The sequence below is a fragment of the Myiozetetes cayanensis genome, unplaced genomic scaffold, assembly GCF_022539395.1.
Source record: "Myiozetetes cayanensis isolate MyiCay16 unplaced genomic scaffold, myiCay2020 scf1, whole genome shotgun sequence".
NCBI lineage: Eukaryota > Metazoa > Chordata > Aves > Passeriformes > Tyrannidae > Myiozetetes > Myiozetetes cayanensis.
Genome location: NW_026086604.1, coordinates 31,822,951 through 31,839,923, shown reverse-complemented (window position 1 = coordinate 31,839,923; position 16,973 = coordinate 31,822,951). Strand labels below are relative to the sequence as shown.

The window sequence follows — 16,973 nt, the reverse complement described above, 5'->3', positions numbered from 1 at the left end:
TAAACAGAAAGACAAAAGAAAGGAAAACTAGGAGACCTGAAAAAGACCTCAAAACAGCACTGCACCAAGTTAAAAATGAGTGCATGTCATGACATGGCCAAAAGTCAGATCAATTAAATTTGCAAAATGCATCATTTTAGCAGAAAGTAATTATTTCCCTTCTGAAGGGGTCTGGCTGCTACTTCAGAATATTTCAGTTTTGGATGCTGTTCTCGGGACTATTTTTGTTTTGGATTTGTCCCATCTGATGAGAACAAATGCCATCAACTTCATAAAATAATGCTAATTATGATGACATGCCTTTACATATCCAAATGTATTCATGTTTCACAAATGAGGGTACAGGATTGAATGGTGAAAGGTTTTAAGGGACATATATTTGTCTGTGGTAGTTTCAAAACATTTCATATCTGCTTTTATTTTTTAGGGTTGAACCAACATTGAAAGAAGTGTATGTATCATTAAATCCCACACACTTTGAACACACAAAGTAATGCAAATATTTATGCACTATTCTTCAGGTGTAAGCTACACAGAGAACTCACAGTTTAAATTAATCATCATTGTATTTTAATACACTTTAATACACTTACAATCAAATACAACCTTTAGTTAAAATATTTGTAATTTAAGTGGATTTAACAGGAAAACTTGAAGACTGTTAGTTATGATGTAACAGAGAAGGTTAACTTCATATGGTGTGTAATACATATCTCAATTTATATAGATTTTATAATCACATTCTTGCAGAATCTTGAAGATAAAGAATTTAAGATCCTACTGCAACTCTGCATTTTTGACACTGGTTAGTTAAAATTACTGAATCCTCTGAATGAATTCCATAGAAATAGTGTTTCCACCAGAAAACAGAGAAGCCTGAAATTACTTTCAGTGTTTGTTAAAACCTATAGCAGTGAGCAACCAGGAAAGATGAGCACAGTCAGCTAAATTAGAAAAGGAACATAACCCCAGTATTTACATCTATTAATAGAATAGAAATAACTTGGTTTTTTAGAATGTACAGATAAATTCACAAAAAAAGTCACTTTTTGAGAAGCACTAGCAAATGAAAACAGGTTTAGAATAACATATTTTCTCTTCTTTTTACTAGAGGTTTTTGATATATCTGATTTATAAAGTTTATTATATTTCTTTACGATATCGTAATATTAAGTTCATAAGACCTTGCTATTTGTCTTCTGCCACCGATGATAAAACCGGGCATTTTGTAACAAAGGTAAGATTTGGTTCTTCACGCTCATTCCATTATATTAACTCAGTACCTATCAGGATATTTTTAAAATTCCTATGAAGTACAATATGAAAAACATTAGTTAACTGACTGTAACATTGCTTTAAAACTGTGTTACTGATTTTTAAAAAAATAAGTAAAAATAAGTTTTTACTTTACATATAGGCTGAGCTCATCATTATACTTTTTCATAGAGCAATTGTGCAGATTAAATACATTCTTGAGCAATCTTGTGTAACTTATAAATTGTTTTTCCATCTGAAGCTGGGAGTTTCGTCACGTACTGTTAAGAAATAAAAGGCCAAATTACATACATACAATTACATACCAACACTTAGATTCTATTTATAAACATTAAACTATCTCAAACTTAAAGCTGTACATGCACGTGTATGTCCACATGTAATTTTTTATTAAAGCTATTGAAATACTTTCCTTCAGGCCAGTGTTCAGTTTTAAGGGAAGGTGATAAACAATAATTGTTTCAAAATGTAACCTAGCAATATCAAGAGTGATTAATAAAAAGGGTTTAATAATACTCTAGTTATTTAAAGTTCAGAATATGAAACTTTCTAGATATTAAGAAATCTGAGGTGGCAGAGCCCTTGTTGTACTTTCTGAAGTATACAAACTTTAGAGGGAAAATTAGGAATAGCCAAATTATTTTTATCTCTTCATTGGCTGTGATATAATGACCACATTATTTATATCCAAACCTGGGAGAAAGCTTTCATGCACATATTGTGCTCATCTGTAAAGGCAGCGTCACTCCCAACTGAAGTTATAAAAGTCATGTACTAAGAAAAACTGCAATCCCTGGTGGGAAGCGGTACATTAGTGACTGCAGCAGACAGCATATGGCCATCATTCGCATTGAGAAACTCCCTTGTAGGGTTGTAATGTGCCTGTCACACTCATTAGCGATACTGACAAGATGTTTCTTGGGAAAAATATTTTGTGAAAATTAGGCAGACAGTGTTATGTCTACAGCTCAAGTCTTCCATAATGAGAACAAAACTTGAAATGCTGCAACTCCGAGTAGGTGGAAAGGACATCAAAGGACATCAAAATCAAATGAGCAAGTACCATGAGAGTACACAAGCATTTGTATGCTATGTTTTCCCTAACAGATGTCCTTAATTTGAACTGAAAAATGGACAAAGGTCACATGATGTTAAGTGTTTACCATAGACCTGGGCCTAGGCTTGTATTTAAAAATTCAGCAACTGCAGAGATCAACAAAAAAAACCCCAAACAAGTGTTATGATGAGATTGTTTTCCTCCTTCTCTGTGAGCACAAACTGAAGTTTAAAAACCAAACCAAACCAAAAAACTTCAAAGGGCAGTTCTTGTGCTTCCTGGAAAACAGGAGCATATATCTGAATCAAGGACCTCCAACTGGAGTCACAATTATTCTGATTAGTATCTCCTCTAGTTATTTAAACTTATTAATAGTTTCAAGCAATTGATTCTTTGTGAACAAATAACTGTATCTGCTGTCTCTTCAAAACTGAAGAGTGATTTCTGAAGAAAACTGAGTTCTTTTTGTTCAGTAAACACGGAAATGGTGTTTTTGGGAAAAAAACCAACCAACCAAACAAATACCCTTAAGTCTGTAGCTCACTCAGACAAAGTAATTCCCAGATATTCAAGATGCACACAGGCTTTTGTAGGGAAGACTTCAAGTCTACCTTTCAAGGGAAAGTTAATTTATCCACTACTTGATCTAAACAGAAAATGCTGTTTCTTAAACTACTCTATTAGTGAAAGGAAGGGATAACCAGTCAACAGCGCCTGATGCCCTTCAGGAATCTGCTGGAGCCGAAGTGTAGAAACGTGTAGGCCAATAATGTATATTAATAACCAAGAATTGAGATAACATTTAAAAGCTGATGCAGTATCATGCTGGTAAGCTTCTATGGCATTCTGCGCAAGTAATCCTAAAGACAACATTTTCTGAACTTCAGTAATGACTGTATTTGTGTGACTCTAGTCTATTTTCTTTGAATAAAAAGGTTATTATTATTACAAAGATTAAGTTTCAGTTGTATCAATTAGTATCTAGTAGCTGTTTTATCATTAAACTAAACAGAAGGTCTAAGCTGAAAAAAACCCACTAATGTTATGTTGTTATTCAGGCTGGCAAATGCTGAAAATCTGAAACAGCTGTAAATATTTGTGTAATTGCTTACGTATAAGTAGACAGTCCTGGGTGCAGTTATGTAATGAACAGGAAGAAATATATTCCTTAGCTTCTGTCTGAATAACATTTCCATATGCACACGCCATTACAGAAATAGAAACAGTAAACTAAATACAGTTGCTCTGCTTAGGTACTGTACTAATCAGAAATTGTAAAAATTTACACTGCTTGATTTTAAGCATCTCTAGAACACATACACACAAAAATACACATTTGAGAAATGCAGAAACTTAAAAGCAAACCCATAAAATGCTATGTACTTGCAAATTTAGGTATGAATTCCAGAAAATACACAAAGTTATAAATGGTAGCATTAGGAATGTATTCTATGATATGCTGTAAATAAAAATTTAAAGGTATCTGCATTGTGCTCTAAGCAAGTCACAGATACTTCGTGTAATATTCTCTAAAAGTTTGGAAATACTGTACAACCATTTTGTATATTACTCTCTTGCATTTTTCCCCCTCTAAAAAAATGCACTATAATAAAATGAGTAACAGTACATAGAACATGCAAATAAAAATGACCCTCTTTTTACCCTCCATCCACAACTTACACACTCTTCCTTCTTTTTCCAGCTTCTTCAAGTGGACTAAGAGGTTATTCTCTGCTGCTGGAAGTAAATTTTCAGGGATTTCCTAATGGGAGCAAAAAAGATGCATGTTGTGTTTGTTTAAATATCCATCAATTATTTTTTCAATATATGGAACTCATGGTTTATTACCACACATTTTCCTCTTCCGAATTGTCATGCTGAACATTCAGTTAGTTACAGGAAACTGAGATGAGTAAATAATTTTCACACCAGTTAAACTAGCAGTCTAACAATATGGGTTTTTTTACTTGGCTCATTTTTTGCATTATCCATTTGTATGATGCAAACTTTGGCCAGCATCAAGAAGACTGCTCTTCTGAGCTTGGTCTGCACTGGGTTGTCAGTGCAGCTGAGTATTTTTAAAGACAAATTTAAGACATATTTCTCCACATATACCTATCTCTTCTATTCCACGACAACATTTGCATAGGTTTAAATATCCTGTAGTGATTAGTATCTGAAAATAAGTGAACACTTAAAAAATATAACAGCTTCAGGAGGACAAAACATCTCTTAAAATTTTTCAGTGCTCATTAGGTAAAAAATGGTAACATTGGTTGCCCAGAGAAGCTGTGGCTGCCCCATCCCTGGAAGTGTTCAAGGACAGTGTAGGTAGGGCTTTGAGGAACCTGGTCTAGTGGAAGACATCCCTGTCTGTGGCAGGGGGGCTGGAACTAGGTGACCTTTAAGGTTCCTTCCAACCCAAACCATTCTATGATTCTATGACAACTGTTTAAAATCCCCCTCTCCAGATCTATCATCCTAAAAGTAAAGCTTTTTTTGTTTTGTTTTTGAAAATTAAAAAGTTCTCAATAATATGAATGTGGCAGGAAAATTCACTAGAGAATTAGTTAAATAAGTTGTGAACCTTTAGAATACTTAAGAGAGCATACACTTATCTGTGTAATATAGAGTTTAAGTAGTATTGAAAAAATTCTTATATATATAGGACAAGTGATTTGTGATTTACATAAATATGACAATGGCTGTATACTTAAAAACTAGTTGATCAGGCTGGAAAACTGCAGAAGCTGAACTGCCACAGGTACATCAGCATTGCAAAACATTCAATTTGATGTAGTCATTCTTTTGGAAACGGGGTCAGCAGAACCATGAAAAATGAGTCCTGAAGCTGTTACAAACCTGTGCACAAGCCAAAGCCATTTGGGAACTTTGTCATCTTCCTCCTAAGTAAATGCTGTATCTCTTATCTCTGCTTGCTAGGAAGGGCAACCCCCACATAACAGGGAGAAATTGCAGAGGTTACATGAAGAATGATGAAGTAGCAAAGAAATACTCTTACGCCTGTCTGACACACACAAGCTATCCAACCTATGAGTTGCAATATCCATCTCTCTGGAGCTGCAGTTCACCTGCAGTCTCCTGCAGACTGACAAATCAGGAACTAGAAGTTCTAACCAATCTTCAGGAGACTCCAAACACAGTTTGGCAAATCAGTGACTAACAGCCATTTTACACTTTTCACTTAGAACCAAGCACTACAACTTTATTTTTGCTTCATCCTATGTGCAAAACTGTGCTTAGGGCCGTCTAGATAGTGAAATAAAAAGTTAGTAAGAACCATCTGGGTCTCACACCAATGAAGTGCTTATGCAATACAATTTAGATGCAGTCATAAGTCAATCCTGAATAAGCAGAAATTTTTTTTTCTCTCTTTTAATAGGCCACCATGGTCTTCACTCAAAGGCTTCAACCATCACGTACAATTTTATGAACATAACCTCAATTTTCTTTAGCTTGATCTAAAAACTTTTAATCAACAATTACCTTGTATACTATCTTTACAAGCTCTGAGGATGTGTATGATTTTCCAGCATTCTTCTGGAACACATTTATAATTTGCTGTTCACGTGCAATTCGGTGAGAAATGTAGTTTTGGATTCTAGTATTTGCATCACGTACTACAGGGCCATGACCTAAAAATCAAAACACACATACCAGAGCACTATTACTCAAATCTGAAATTAAGTATGCTACTGAATAATTGAAACATTCTTATGTAAACTCTGGTAGATTTAAGAGTCATAAGAAAGAAGCAGCATCTTTTTGTATCACCCTGTCAGAGTATCCTTGATGTTAAACTGTCAGACACTCTTTGAATGATTTTGCGTGGGGGTTTTTTTGTTTGTTCGGTTGGTTGGTTGTCTTTCTCCCCCATCATATAAATAGATCAAATTTAAATTTGAATGTCTGTATCACAGTCTGCAACTGAAAAGCATTACAATGGAAAGAAAGAATTAGGATATGAAAAGTCTGAATGGACAAAAGGAATACGTCACATGGAATAAGGAAAGCAAGGGAAGACTAGGCTATTAGAAAAAACGGAAAGGAGTTCACTGCTGAGCAGATTTTAAAATGAGATTCATGTTATTATAGTATCTTTGTTTGCCTGTCTCCCCCTCCCCAAAGGACATTGATACTGATGATTTAAATTGATACTGGCCTTTGAACAATAGTGGCTGACGTAAGGGATTCAGGTGCTACTGTCCTGTTGGGGACTACCTAGCAAGCACTGAGGAAGTATCTTTAATTGTGACAGGTAATTTTCCAGGACGGATCTTCAAAACTGATTCATACACTGTATTTTATTCCTTTAAAAACATAAGTGATCATAAGTATGCTAAAAAAAATTAATAGAAGGGACAAATCAGTGAACCAATCAGAATGTGCCAGCGCAGGAATAAGCAAGGTACAGGGAAAGTTACAGGTGGGTCATTTTATGTCCGGCTGGTTAATAAACAAAACACACATGTTTCTTTCCTGGACTGATTGCAGCAGATCAGAAACGTTCAACTTACTGTCAGGTCTTTGAATCACCTTACAAAAGGGCTTAATTGGTAAAGCACTAACCTTTATGGAAAAATCAAATACTGCCTCATGGTACACTAAAATGACAGATAAAAATACTTTTCAGCCATGAGAATTACATGCATGGAAATTAATGTTTTATCTATCGAGAAATGTGATGAATATTCATCACATGCTTTTTACAGCAAGATTTCCTATTTCTTTGCCTGTATATCTCAACTCACCTGAAGTAGCAATAGCAATTTCCAGCTCTGCCATTACAAACTCTGAGTAATATATATAATTAGTAGAAAAGAAAATACTGTAAAAACCCATAGCTTTCTTTTAGAAGCTATTTAGTATCATTCAAATTGGATAGTTTCTTTCGAGATTCTTGGACTATTTAAAAAAATCACCTTATTCTTTACTTGTACTTTGGGTTAACTGACTAAATGGCTTTTTAATATTAAGGTTTTTAAATTAAAGTTTATTTTTCCTGAGGACAGGCAACTTATAGAAAAAGAGCTATTAATTTTTCATGTTTTGAATATCTGTGAACTAAAGTGCCAAAGGAATCTGTTCTTCTCTAAGTCAAAATATACACATCTCAACTTATACACTCACTTCAGCCCATTTGAAATTACTAAATATAGCTTGAAGCTTACCTTGTGAAAATACAGTATTATAAATATAAGATACGTAATGTGCAAATATAAAACTATACTGTCATATGCATTTATATTTAATGATTTCAAACATTTAATCTGAAGCTATTGCCCCTTAAAAAATAAATTAGAAATATAACACTGCTACCATTTTTAATAACAAAACTTTAAATTTAGAAAAAGCACATTAATATATACAAAGCAGAGACTAGAATGGGAACTGTCCATTCTCTTGCATTCTCTAAGGACAGAGGTCTCATTAAAATAATCAAAATTAAGGCCTACACATGGAATCACAAGGCATCTGAAAACCTGTTCCCACTCTTCCAAGTGATTTAACTGACTTAAACTACAAGACCAATGTCAGGACCTGAAATGGAATCCATATTTTGCAAAGTTAAAGGCACTTCATATCCATTACATCATGTGATCCCTAGCTGTTGTGTATGCATATACATACATTAAAATGATGTCAGAAAGCTAGGAACTAAATCCAGATGTGGATCTTTCTCATCCATCATTTTTCCAAGACAGCAATACAGTTAACTTCATCCATAAATGGACTTACATCTGAATAAATGTAAAACGTTTCTGAGCACATGAAAAGCACTCTCAAAATATGACTGCCATTTCGTGAATTTATATCAGACTGATTCATGTTATTTTCTAGTAACACATTGTGAGATAATACAGATTGTCTTATTTTAAATTACAGCACAAAGGATAGAACTGAAGAAAACAACTGGCTCATGAAATTTTGCACCGATTCCTAACTCCAGTACAACTTTTTCTGTATTATGAAGGAATATTGTTCATTATTACAGGATGGGGAGCCCTCTGCTGACTAAAATGCCCTTTTCTTGTCCCAAGGATTCTCATCAAATACTGGCTGTAAGTAAATGTCCTAAGTATTCTGCCTGAGCAACTTCTACATTAAATTGAAAAAGAAGCATGGAAGGGGAATGATTGGTAAAACTCAGCTACTTACACCCAGCCAGCAGTCAGCTTGTTACAAAAAATCATCTAATTCTAAGGCTGCCACATGATTGCTAAAGCATAGATGGAGAACAGAAAAACAGTTCAAGAATTATGAAGACCTAAAACTGCAGTACAGACAAAGTACTGAACTTACATGAATGTATAGTAAAGCAAACTACCTTCTGCTATAGTTACCCAACAGCATAAACAATTGTTCTGATTGAGCAATAACCATCTTCTACCCAACTGCACATACATTTTGTGGTGCATGGATGAAAAAAGAAAGTTAATTCTGAACCAACTCAGTACTTGGCTATCCATCACTGAAAATGCATAATATCAGACATAATACTTCCTAATTGCAAGTACAGTACAAGCACTGTTACACCAGTAGCAAACAGTCACAAATAAAAGGCACAAATATTCAGCCTGGGTGAATGTGTAATCTAGATACATAACCATTAAGAACAGAGTGAAATACAACAGATAAAATTGATAAACAAAACAGAATTTAGCATATATGGACTTTTGGAAGGCAGAAATTCAATCAGAGGAACAGACTGAAAGAGAGTAGAATATTTGAGTGAGATTCTGGAAGCTAAAATATTTTTTGTTTTAACAGAAGTTAAGTCAATAACTATGACCAAGTCGCTATTCTGTCTACATCAGCCTTCATGTCCATGGAATATCTATAATGATGTTTTTCTTAAATAGCATTTTTATGCTTAGATCTTAAAGCACTTAAAGGACACCTACTTCAAAAGAAGGTTATTTTAAGACTGAACACAAGACAGTAAGCTAAACATAGATGGTTAATGGAGCAATGTAGACACAGTAGCTCAGAATGACAAGTTGAAAAAGATGAAACAGAAGAAGTCAGAAAAAATCCTGAGATGTAGCTCTGAAAAAGCAAATGACTTTGTTACATAACGAGTTCTTAAAATGCAGTCTTGTCAAACAGACACATGATTTATATGAAAAGTAAATGTATTCCCAAGGTTTGGAGGAAAGAGTTGAAAAAAATGAAAGAAAAATCATAGACTGAGTGAATAGGTAACTTATTTTTAGAACATGTTTGGCCTCTTGGCTCTTGTTCAAATTTAACCCATGTCACTAACTAAGACAACCATTTCACAGTTCTGCAGCTTTTCAAGATGAATTTGTGATTAATCTGTGCTGCAAAGGACAGACATCTCTCTCAAAAAACTTTGCTATGTATTCACAGTGGTAGAATACGTGGGGATGAAAAGGCCCAAAAGAACAACTATTATTTTTATTTCCAGGGTAACATTAAGGCACATGGATAGAGTAATTTAAGAATACTAAATTTACTGTGTAATTCAAACAGTGATTTTGGCCTCTGGAGGCTTTAGGCACAGAAACACAAGATTCACCCTCAAATAGAGAAATTTCAGGAAGGAAAGATACCTATCACTAAAAGTTTTCAAGTCTTGCAAACCACCATGCCATAAAGTCATTTTAGCTTAGCACTTATCAAGTAATGAATTGTTACATCAGGAATGGTGTTTGATTGTAATAAGAGTTCTCAAATTCTTAGAAGAGATACTTCAAAATTACACAGTAAAAGAAAGAAGTTAAAAACAGAACCACTTACCTGGATATATCAAATCTGGTTTCATTTCTAACAACCTTTTCAAAGTTTTCATGTAATCATACAGGTCTTCAATTACTGTTGTTCCTTCCCCTAAAATACAGTCACCAGAAAACACAGCATTTTCTTCTTCTAGATGTAAAATCATGTGATCATCAGTGTGTCCTGGTGTATATAAAACTCTGTTTAAAGAACAACAACAAAAAAGCATCAGTTTTTCGTACAGCAAATATGCTTCATTTTTGAAGGTAGAACAAATAATAATAAATTCAGACACTTGCAAAGCAGCCCACGAGAATCAGAAAAAAATTAACAAAAAAAGGCTGAAAAGTTGATGTAACCAGGGTATCACTTTGTCTAATGCCAGTCCATTTCCTTGTACCAGGTAGAGAACACAGATCATCATCTCTAACTTTACTTACTGACATGCCCTTACTTACATGACACATCATCATACAAGTGCATTAAGGGAGCCGACTAACCATGTACAATTTCTGTTTTAGAGGGCTTTACTCTGAAGCTTTCAAAAAGAAAGATTGAAATGTTATTTCCAAATTGAAAATCGTGACATTCTTGACATACACCTTGCACTTAGCAATGAGATTAAGGATGATGTCTACTCCTTTAGAAATTACCTCTGAACTTCTGCACCTGACCCAGATAAAGTTAAATCTCTCAAAATTTATTTTTCCCTGAAAGCCTCATGGCACAGAGGAGCAGAGCCACCAAATACAATGAACCATGTAGCTGTTCTCTGTACAGGTCATTAAACATCTGAATGGTAAAGATTAAGGACCCGCATCTTGAATGAGCACTGCATTAGCATGCAGCAAAGGGACAGTGGATATGTGTGTGTATATATGGTAACCTGAGCCAAGGAGCTGCACTGTGGTGCCCTTTCACTAGGATTTCCGAAAGGCAGAAGGCCTTACACTGAGGCTGATGCAGACTGAGAGTGACACAGCTCCGACCAGCATCACTGCTGAACCTGATCACAATCTTCCTGTTAATGGCAGATGCATCAAAGCAGTGATCAGGAACTGAAAGAGCTGGTGCCAAGCATGGTGTACAGGGAAAGGCTAAACAGCTCCCAGCCAGGGCTGGGAGACCACAAGTGCAGCACCATCCAGTGCAACAACTTCCAGCTCTTACTGAATACTGAGAAAAGTATTCAGAAGAAAGCAGGTGAGCCATCACCCTATGGAATCAACATCAAAATCAAGATGACGGGTTGTATCGTGCCTTTGTGGGAAGTGTTATCCTCCAGCTCTTGATGAAACTTTACCAGGAAACCACTAACATGGAAAAACAATGGAAAATGAACCCAGCACTGCCTGGCACACCTTGAAAACTTGAAGGTTGCTAACTAAAATTTAACATGCAGATACTGTTATCTTGGACCCAGTGGTGGATCTGACAGTATCCTTAAAGAGCTTACTGGATTAACCAGGTGAAAATACCTGCTTTTAACCAAGCATTAAGTTTGGCTGCTCTACCCCGTCACGACTCTATAGGGGCTGTGATGTCTATCATAAATTCTCACCAGGCTGAACAAGGACACCAGACCACATGACAGGGAACTCCTGTGCTTAGTGGTATCATCATCTTAACTCTGGGAGCTAGCCCTCTATTTAGTCCCAGAAGTGTTGGCTAACAACACCTTAACTCTGAAAACACACTTGAACAAGCTCCCAATCCTCACAATAAAGTCCTCAAAGGTGTTGGCTAACTAGCCCTGTATTTTTACAACACACTTCAACAAGCTCCCAGCTCCCACAACAGCACAGCCAGCTTGTCTGAGCCCTCCAGGAAGTGAGCTGGGGTGTGGGACTGATGCAGGCATGAGTCTGAAGGCAGAAAAGGAACTTGGCTCAGAACAGTGCTGCCCCATCTCCATGGGATCCTCTCTGCCAATCACAGCTTTCCTGTTGTGACAGTCATAATGTTTGAGACCAAACATGCTTAGGCCTGGTCCTCCACCACCTCAAACTTCAAAATGTGCTACTCTTGTCTTACTAGGATTGAAATTTAAAAAGCTGTTTTACATCTTTAAATTTTTGTCCAAACATGGGCCACTTAGGGAAGCAAAAGGTCTTCAGTATGCAATACAATACTCTTTTAAAAATTTTTTTTTTTTTACACTAACAAAATAAAATGCTCTTGGACTAATATGTCTTTAAAATACCCTTTAAAAATACCCTTTTAAAATTTCTTTAAAATTTTCTAAAGGGGGCTTTTTTTTTCTTCCAATCAACCAGCTGACATTTTGCAAGTTTAGATATAATTCCCAGCTAAACTGAGGAAAACAAGCAAACTTTGTCCTTAGAAGTGTAATGTAAGAAGCCTAGAAAGAGAACGATCAGACCTTTTTGTTGTGTGTGTGCTTCCATGAGGCAGAGCAGCGTTCCGTTTCACACTCATTCAAACTAACATTACAGGCAATATACTCCCTGGCAAGAAGACCTCCCAGGTTGGCACCCTACAAGAACCTGATAGGTTCAAGGTTTAAAATTTAACATTTTAAGTATTAAATGTTTTAGTGTCTCCTTGGGAAATATTTTTAAAGTAAAGAGAAAGGCGTGCTAAATAATCCATCCAGACTACCATACACTTTCACAAAAGTATCAATTTTAATAGTAACTACTTATGTACAAGTGATAAGAAAGCATGTAAAATTTTATTTGATTTTCCCAAAGAAAATATTTTTCTAGGGCTAATTCCTGATAATTCTTATTCATAAAACTGATTTCTTTGTATTAACATACCTGTTGGACTATGATAGGAAGTCCACATGCATAAGTGCTGAAAAGACTAGATGTATGGATTTGCAGTCATAGAAATTAGGATACATGTATGTGTCAGAATTCTGAAGAAAAAAGAACTTGCAGAAATTGGTGTTTACCTGAGTGTGGCTCCCTCTGTCTGTATCACATCTCCGTCTTTAAGATAAAAATATTTATGTCCTCCTTCTATTGTTTCTTCACAGTGAGGGACACGAGGGAGCTTAGAGATGCGATATGCCGAGTCTAGTATTTAAAGAAAGTAAAGAAACTGATGTTTGGAATTTTGTCACTAACAAAGCTAATTCCACAGGAAGGTTACTTTTTTAATGAGTACTATTAACTACCACACAGTATGAATACAAAACTAGAAACAACAAATTCTGTAGAGTAACTTTATGTTTGTAAAGCAACCTTATTCCAGAGTCAAAAACATTTAATAGAGAAAGCCACTGATTTTGAATACTGTACTCTGTACCAGCAATAAATTAGAAGATGAAAAAAACAGTCACGAATGAAATTAAAAGGAAAGTCAGCAATTATTATATTTTACAAATATTCCTTCTTGACTCATAAAGAGCCACCCTGCATAAACTTTTACAACACCACTAAGATTTCTGCACTCACATTCTCATTATGATTCAGAAAAGCATCATTCAACATTTGCCTAAAGCTGGATGAAGACTTTTTGAGCTGCAACTTCCCTCAGCTTTAATTGTTCTGAACTGTGTATGCCTTGGCTGGAGCAGCTATGGAAGGCGTTTATATCCCTTGCTAGTCTTTACAACCACGCTCAATGGTTGACAAGCCCAAAATCCTCACCAAGACACCACTTTCAGTTTTTCTTTGCAGAAAAGCACTTGGCAGTTTTACAAAATAAAGCCTGTGACAAAGTCCGTGATAAAGTCCAACAATGTTAAGAATTACTGCATTATCCATACTGCTTATTCTCTTCCCAGATACCAAAGCAGAAATGTCTTCTACTGTTTATCAACATGGAATACACATATTTAGATCAGAATTTACCTGTGGACTGCCCTACCAGTTTTCCCTCATGATCTGAGGCCTATGAATTTGTGAGCAATTATTAGTGGGCTCCTGTAAGAAATCTCGAAGTTATGCATGTTTCTTTTTCAAAATTCAAGTTATTTGTTTTTACACAAGTGAAGATAACAATCAATTTGTCACTGCAGTCAATGTAAAAAGGAAGGATTATCAAGTTTTTCTCACATCACTTAATACCATGTAAACTGCTGATGGTAATCTAAGTTCTTATTTTTCACACAAAAGAAAAAATCACTATGAAGGTAGGCACAGGCGTTGAAGAAAAACTGTAGTACTACAAGTACAATATTCAGATTATTCATTGCTCTCATTCAACACACTGCAACAGTATCATGAAATTACATGTATTTTAAATGAAGATTCCAGAAGAATAATCCAGCTGATTTGCACAGAGGCATTTAGTTAATGTTTTTTACTTGCCATGTATCCAACACTTTCCATGTTATTATGAAATGAGGTTTCAGTATCTGAAAACTCTGGCCTACCATTCGGGACGTTTTTGCAGATATCAGGTATTCCACCAGTATGATCACGATGCCAGTGTGTCACTAAAATTTCTTGAATAGAGACATTGAACTCTGACAGTGCCTGCTTTAAACAGCTGATATATTCAGGAATAGCTGGCTCTCCGGTGTCAATCAGGACTCTTCTACACGCGGACAAAAAAAAGGGAGGGACATACAAACAGCAGAGAATTATAAGTGTTCATTTGAAACACAAATAATAATAAAAGATTGCATAGTAATGTGGCAATAACGAATGTCTCCATACCCAGACGCCATTTCTATCTTCCCGATATTCCAACCCCGTGTCATGACAATTTAAAAAAGTGGGATAAATAATAACCACAGCCCACACATTTACAACTCCGGGACAAGTGGCAGGAGCCACGGTTTAGCACGGCTGGGGAGCTGCGCGGCCCGGGGCTCCCACCCGCTTCCCTCGGGGAATTCCCAGGGGTCCGCCCAAGGGTCGCACGGCCGAGGCTCCACAACCCACCTGTCCAAGCCACCTCCGGGCACTGGCCCCGAAAATTTAATGCTGTACTGTTTCTTTCTTCTTTTTCGCCCCGATTAAGGGACCTGTGAACAGGCCGGCAGCCGCCTCTCGCTCCGGAGGCAGCGCACAGACACTGGCGGGGGAAGCGACCGGGGCCGGGGGAAAAGGGATGGGGAAAGACCTCCGCCGCCCCGTCCCCTTTCCCATGCCCCGTTCCCGAGCAGGGTCGGTACCTGTGCCCGGTGCCCACCAGGTAGGTGTTGGTGCCCTGCAGAGTCATGGGCCCCGGGTTGCAGCCCAGCACCCGCACCACCCGCGACGAGAGCCGCTCGATGCGCGGCAGCAGCGACACCATCCTTGCAGCGAATTCCACCGAATTCCCGGCTCCGCTCCCCTCACAACACCAGCGGCGCGGAAGACGGAAGCCTGTACAGCCGGTGCTCCGCCTCCCGGTCCCCGGTCGCGCCGCCTTCCGCCCGGCTGCGGGGCGAACCGGCCGTGAGGCGGCTCCTCCCGGCCCGCGGCCAGGGCGGGGCGGCCGCCGGGCCTCGCCTGGCACTCGGCTCTGGCAACGGACACCGGGGTGATCGATCCCCTGGGATAAAGTTATCCTTCGTGCAGAACAGTTCTCAGGGGAATTCAGTCCTCCTTTTTCGTGTCGGTGCCTCGCTGCTGCTCAGGGAGAAGCAGGTCCACGCTCTGCTGGATTCTTCCAGGAGATTTGTTGTAGGGACAGCTGTGCCTTCTCTATATTCCAGGAACGTGCCCACTTACAGAGTATATAGGAGCTATATATGCTCCTGTATGGCATTTAGGAGCCATTTAGGATGCAGCATTTAAAAAAAAAAAAAAAAGAGAGGGCTACTGGAGAATGTCCAGTGAAGGGCCAGTAAGATTGATGAAGGGACTGAAGCATCTCTTTTGTTAGGAGAGGCTGAGAGAGCTGGGACTGTCCAGCCTGCAGAAGAGCAGGCTCAGGAATATCTCATCACTGTGTATAAATATGTAAAGGGAGGGTGCATAGAGGACAGAGCCAGGCTCTGTCACAGGGCCATTGCTGCTGGCCCTGTCGTGGTGCCCAGTGCCAGAACCAAAGGCAATGGGGCACAATCCAAAACACAGGATGTTCCTTCTGAACATGAGGAAACACTTTTTTACTGTGAGGGTCACCAGGAGCTGGCACAGGTTGCGCAAGGGTGTTGTGGAATCTCCATTCTGGGAGATACTCAAAAGTCATCTGGACACAGTCCTGGACAACTGGCTCTAGGTGGCTCTGCTTGAGCAGGGGGTTGGACCAGATGACCTCCACTGATCGCACCTAAGCCATTCTGTGATTTTGTGAATTTTTGTCAGTGTCAGGAAGTGATACTGTGTTTGCAAACAGCTTTCGTGCTAGAGTCTGCAAGGTGCTGAAATTCACCTGTTTGGCTTTGCAGTGTCCCTTCTGAAACCCCCAATTATTTACCTTTCAACTGACATTGTTAAAGAAATTAAGGCAGACTTGTTCTCTCCTTAAACCACCTGTTAAGAATAAACATAATTTAACCTGAAGTAAAAGCAGGTAATATTATGGGAACTTTACCAATATTAGAATTTCAAATATAATCTGATTGTTTTATACCTGTATTGCATCCTATATGTTACCTATAAGAAATAAATGTAAATTTCTAAGATGATCATAGTAATACAAAGAACAAAAAGTGTTTGGTGGTAGTACTTTTTTTTTCCTTAAATGTTCTTTTCATTATGTTAAAATAGAAGTGCAACTCTAATGTGTGATCTAGGGCCATTTCTAGTATTTGCATGGGCAAACAGAACAGATTCTCACTGTCTTCTGAGGGGACAGAAATCCCCAAACATGGTCTTGATAGGCAAAGTTTCGAAAGACTTATTAGAAACAAACAACTCAGTGTACAGCATGGAACTGAAAAACAAAATTTTGTGGCTTCAGCAGAACTTTCTAACTTCATGAAAAGTCAAAGTTTAACTTTTTTAAAAATGTACTTAAACACTAC

General features: G+C 37.5%; 1 protein-coding gene across 2 annotated transcripts; it reads right to left on the bottom strand.

The window, feature by feature from the left end:
- Positions 1-389: 389 nt before the first annotated feature.
- Positions 390-15,391, bottom strand: LACTB2 (lactamase beta 2). Of its 2 annotated transcripts, none has more exons than XM_050319045.1 (7): positions 15,192-15,391; positions 14,445-14,608; positions 13,017-13,140; positions 10,118-10,296; positions 5,840-5,988; positions 4,017-4,094; positions 390-1,535 (listed from the first exon to the last, which is right to left on the bottom strand). In XM_050319045.1, the coding sequence occupies exons 1-7, from the start codon at positions 15,311-15,313 to the stop codon at positions 1,461-1,463; spliced, it is 891 nt and encodes a 296-aa protein (XP_050175002.1). In that variant the 5' UTR covers positions 15,314-15,391; the 3' UTR covers positions 390-1,460. The 2 variants fall into 2 exon arrangements, with proteins under 2 accessions (XP_050175002.1, XP_050174994.1); XM_050319037.1 differs by having other exon boundaries at positions 4,013-4,094; positions 15,192-15,389.
- Between the last annotated feature and the right edge of the window lie 1,582 nt (positions 15,392-16,973).

Excerpts from the sequence above, each read along its gene's own strand:
- LACTB2 (XM_050319045.1), bottom strand. The coding sequence starts at position 15,313 with ATGGTGTCGCTGCTGCCGCGCATCGAGCGGCTCTCGTCGCGGGTGGTG. Across the intron at positions 14,609-15,191 it reads CTGGTGGGCACCGGGCACAG|AAGAGTCCTGATTGACACCG; the intron begins GTACCGACCCTG and ends GTCCGCGTGTAG. Across the intron at positions 4,095-5,839 it reads TTGTAAAGATAGTATACAAG|GAAATCCCTGAAAATTTACT; the intron begins GTAATTGTTGAT and ends TGCTCCCATTAG.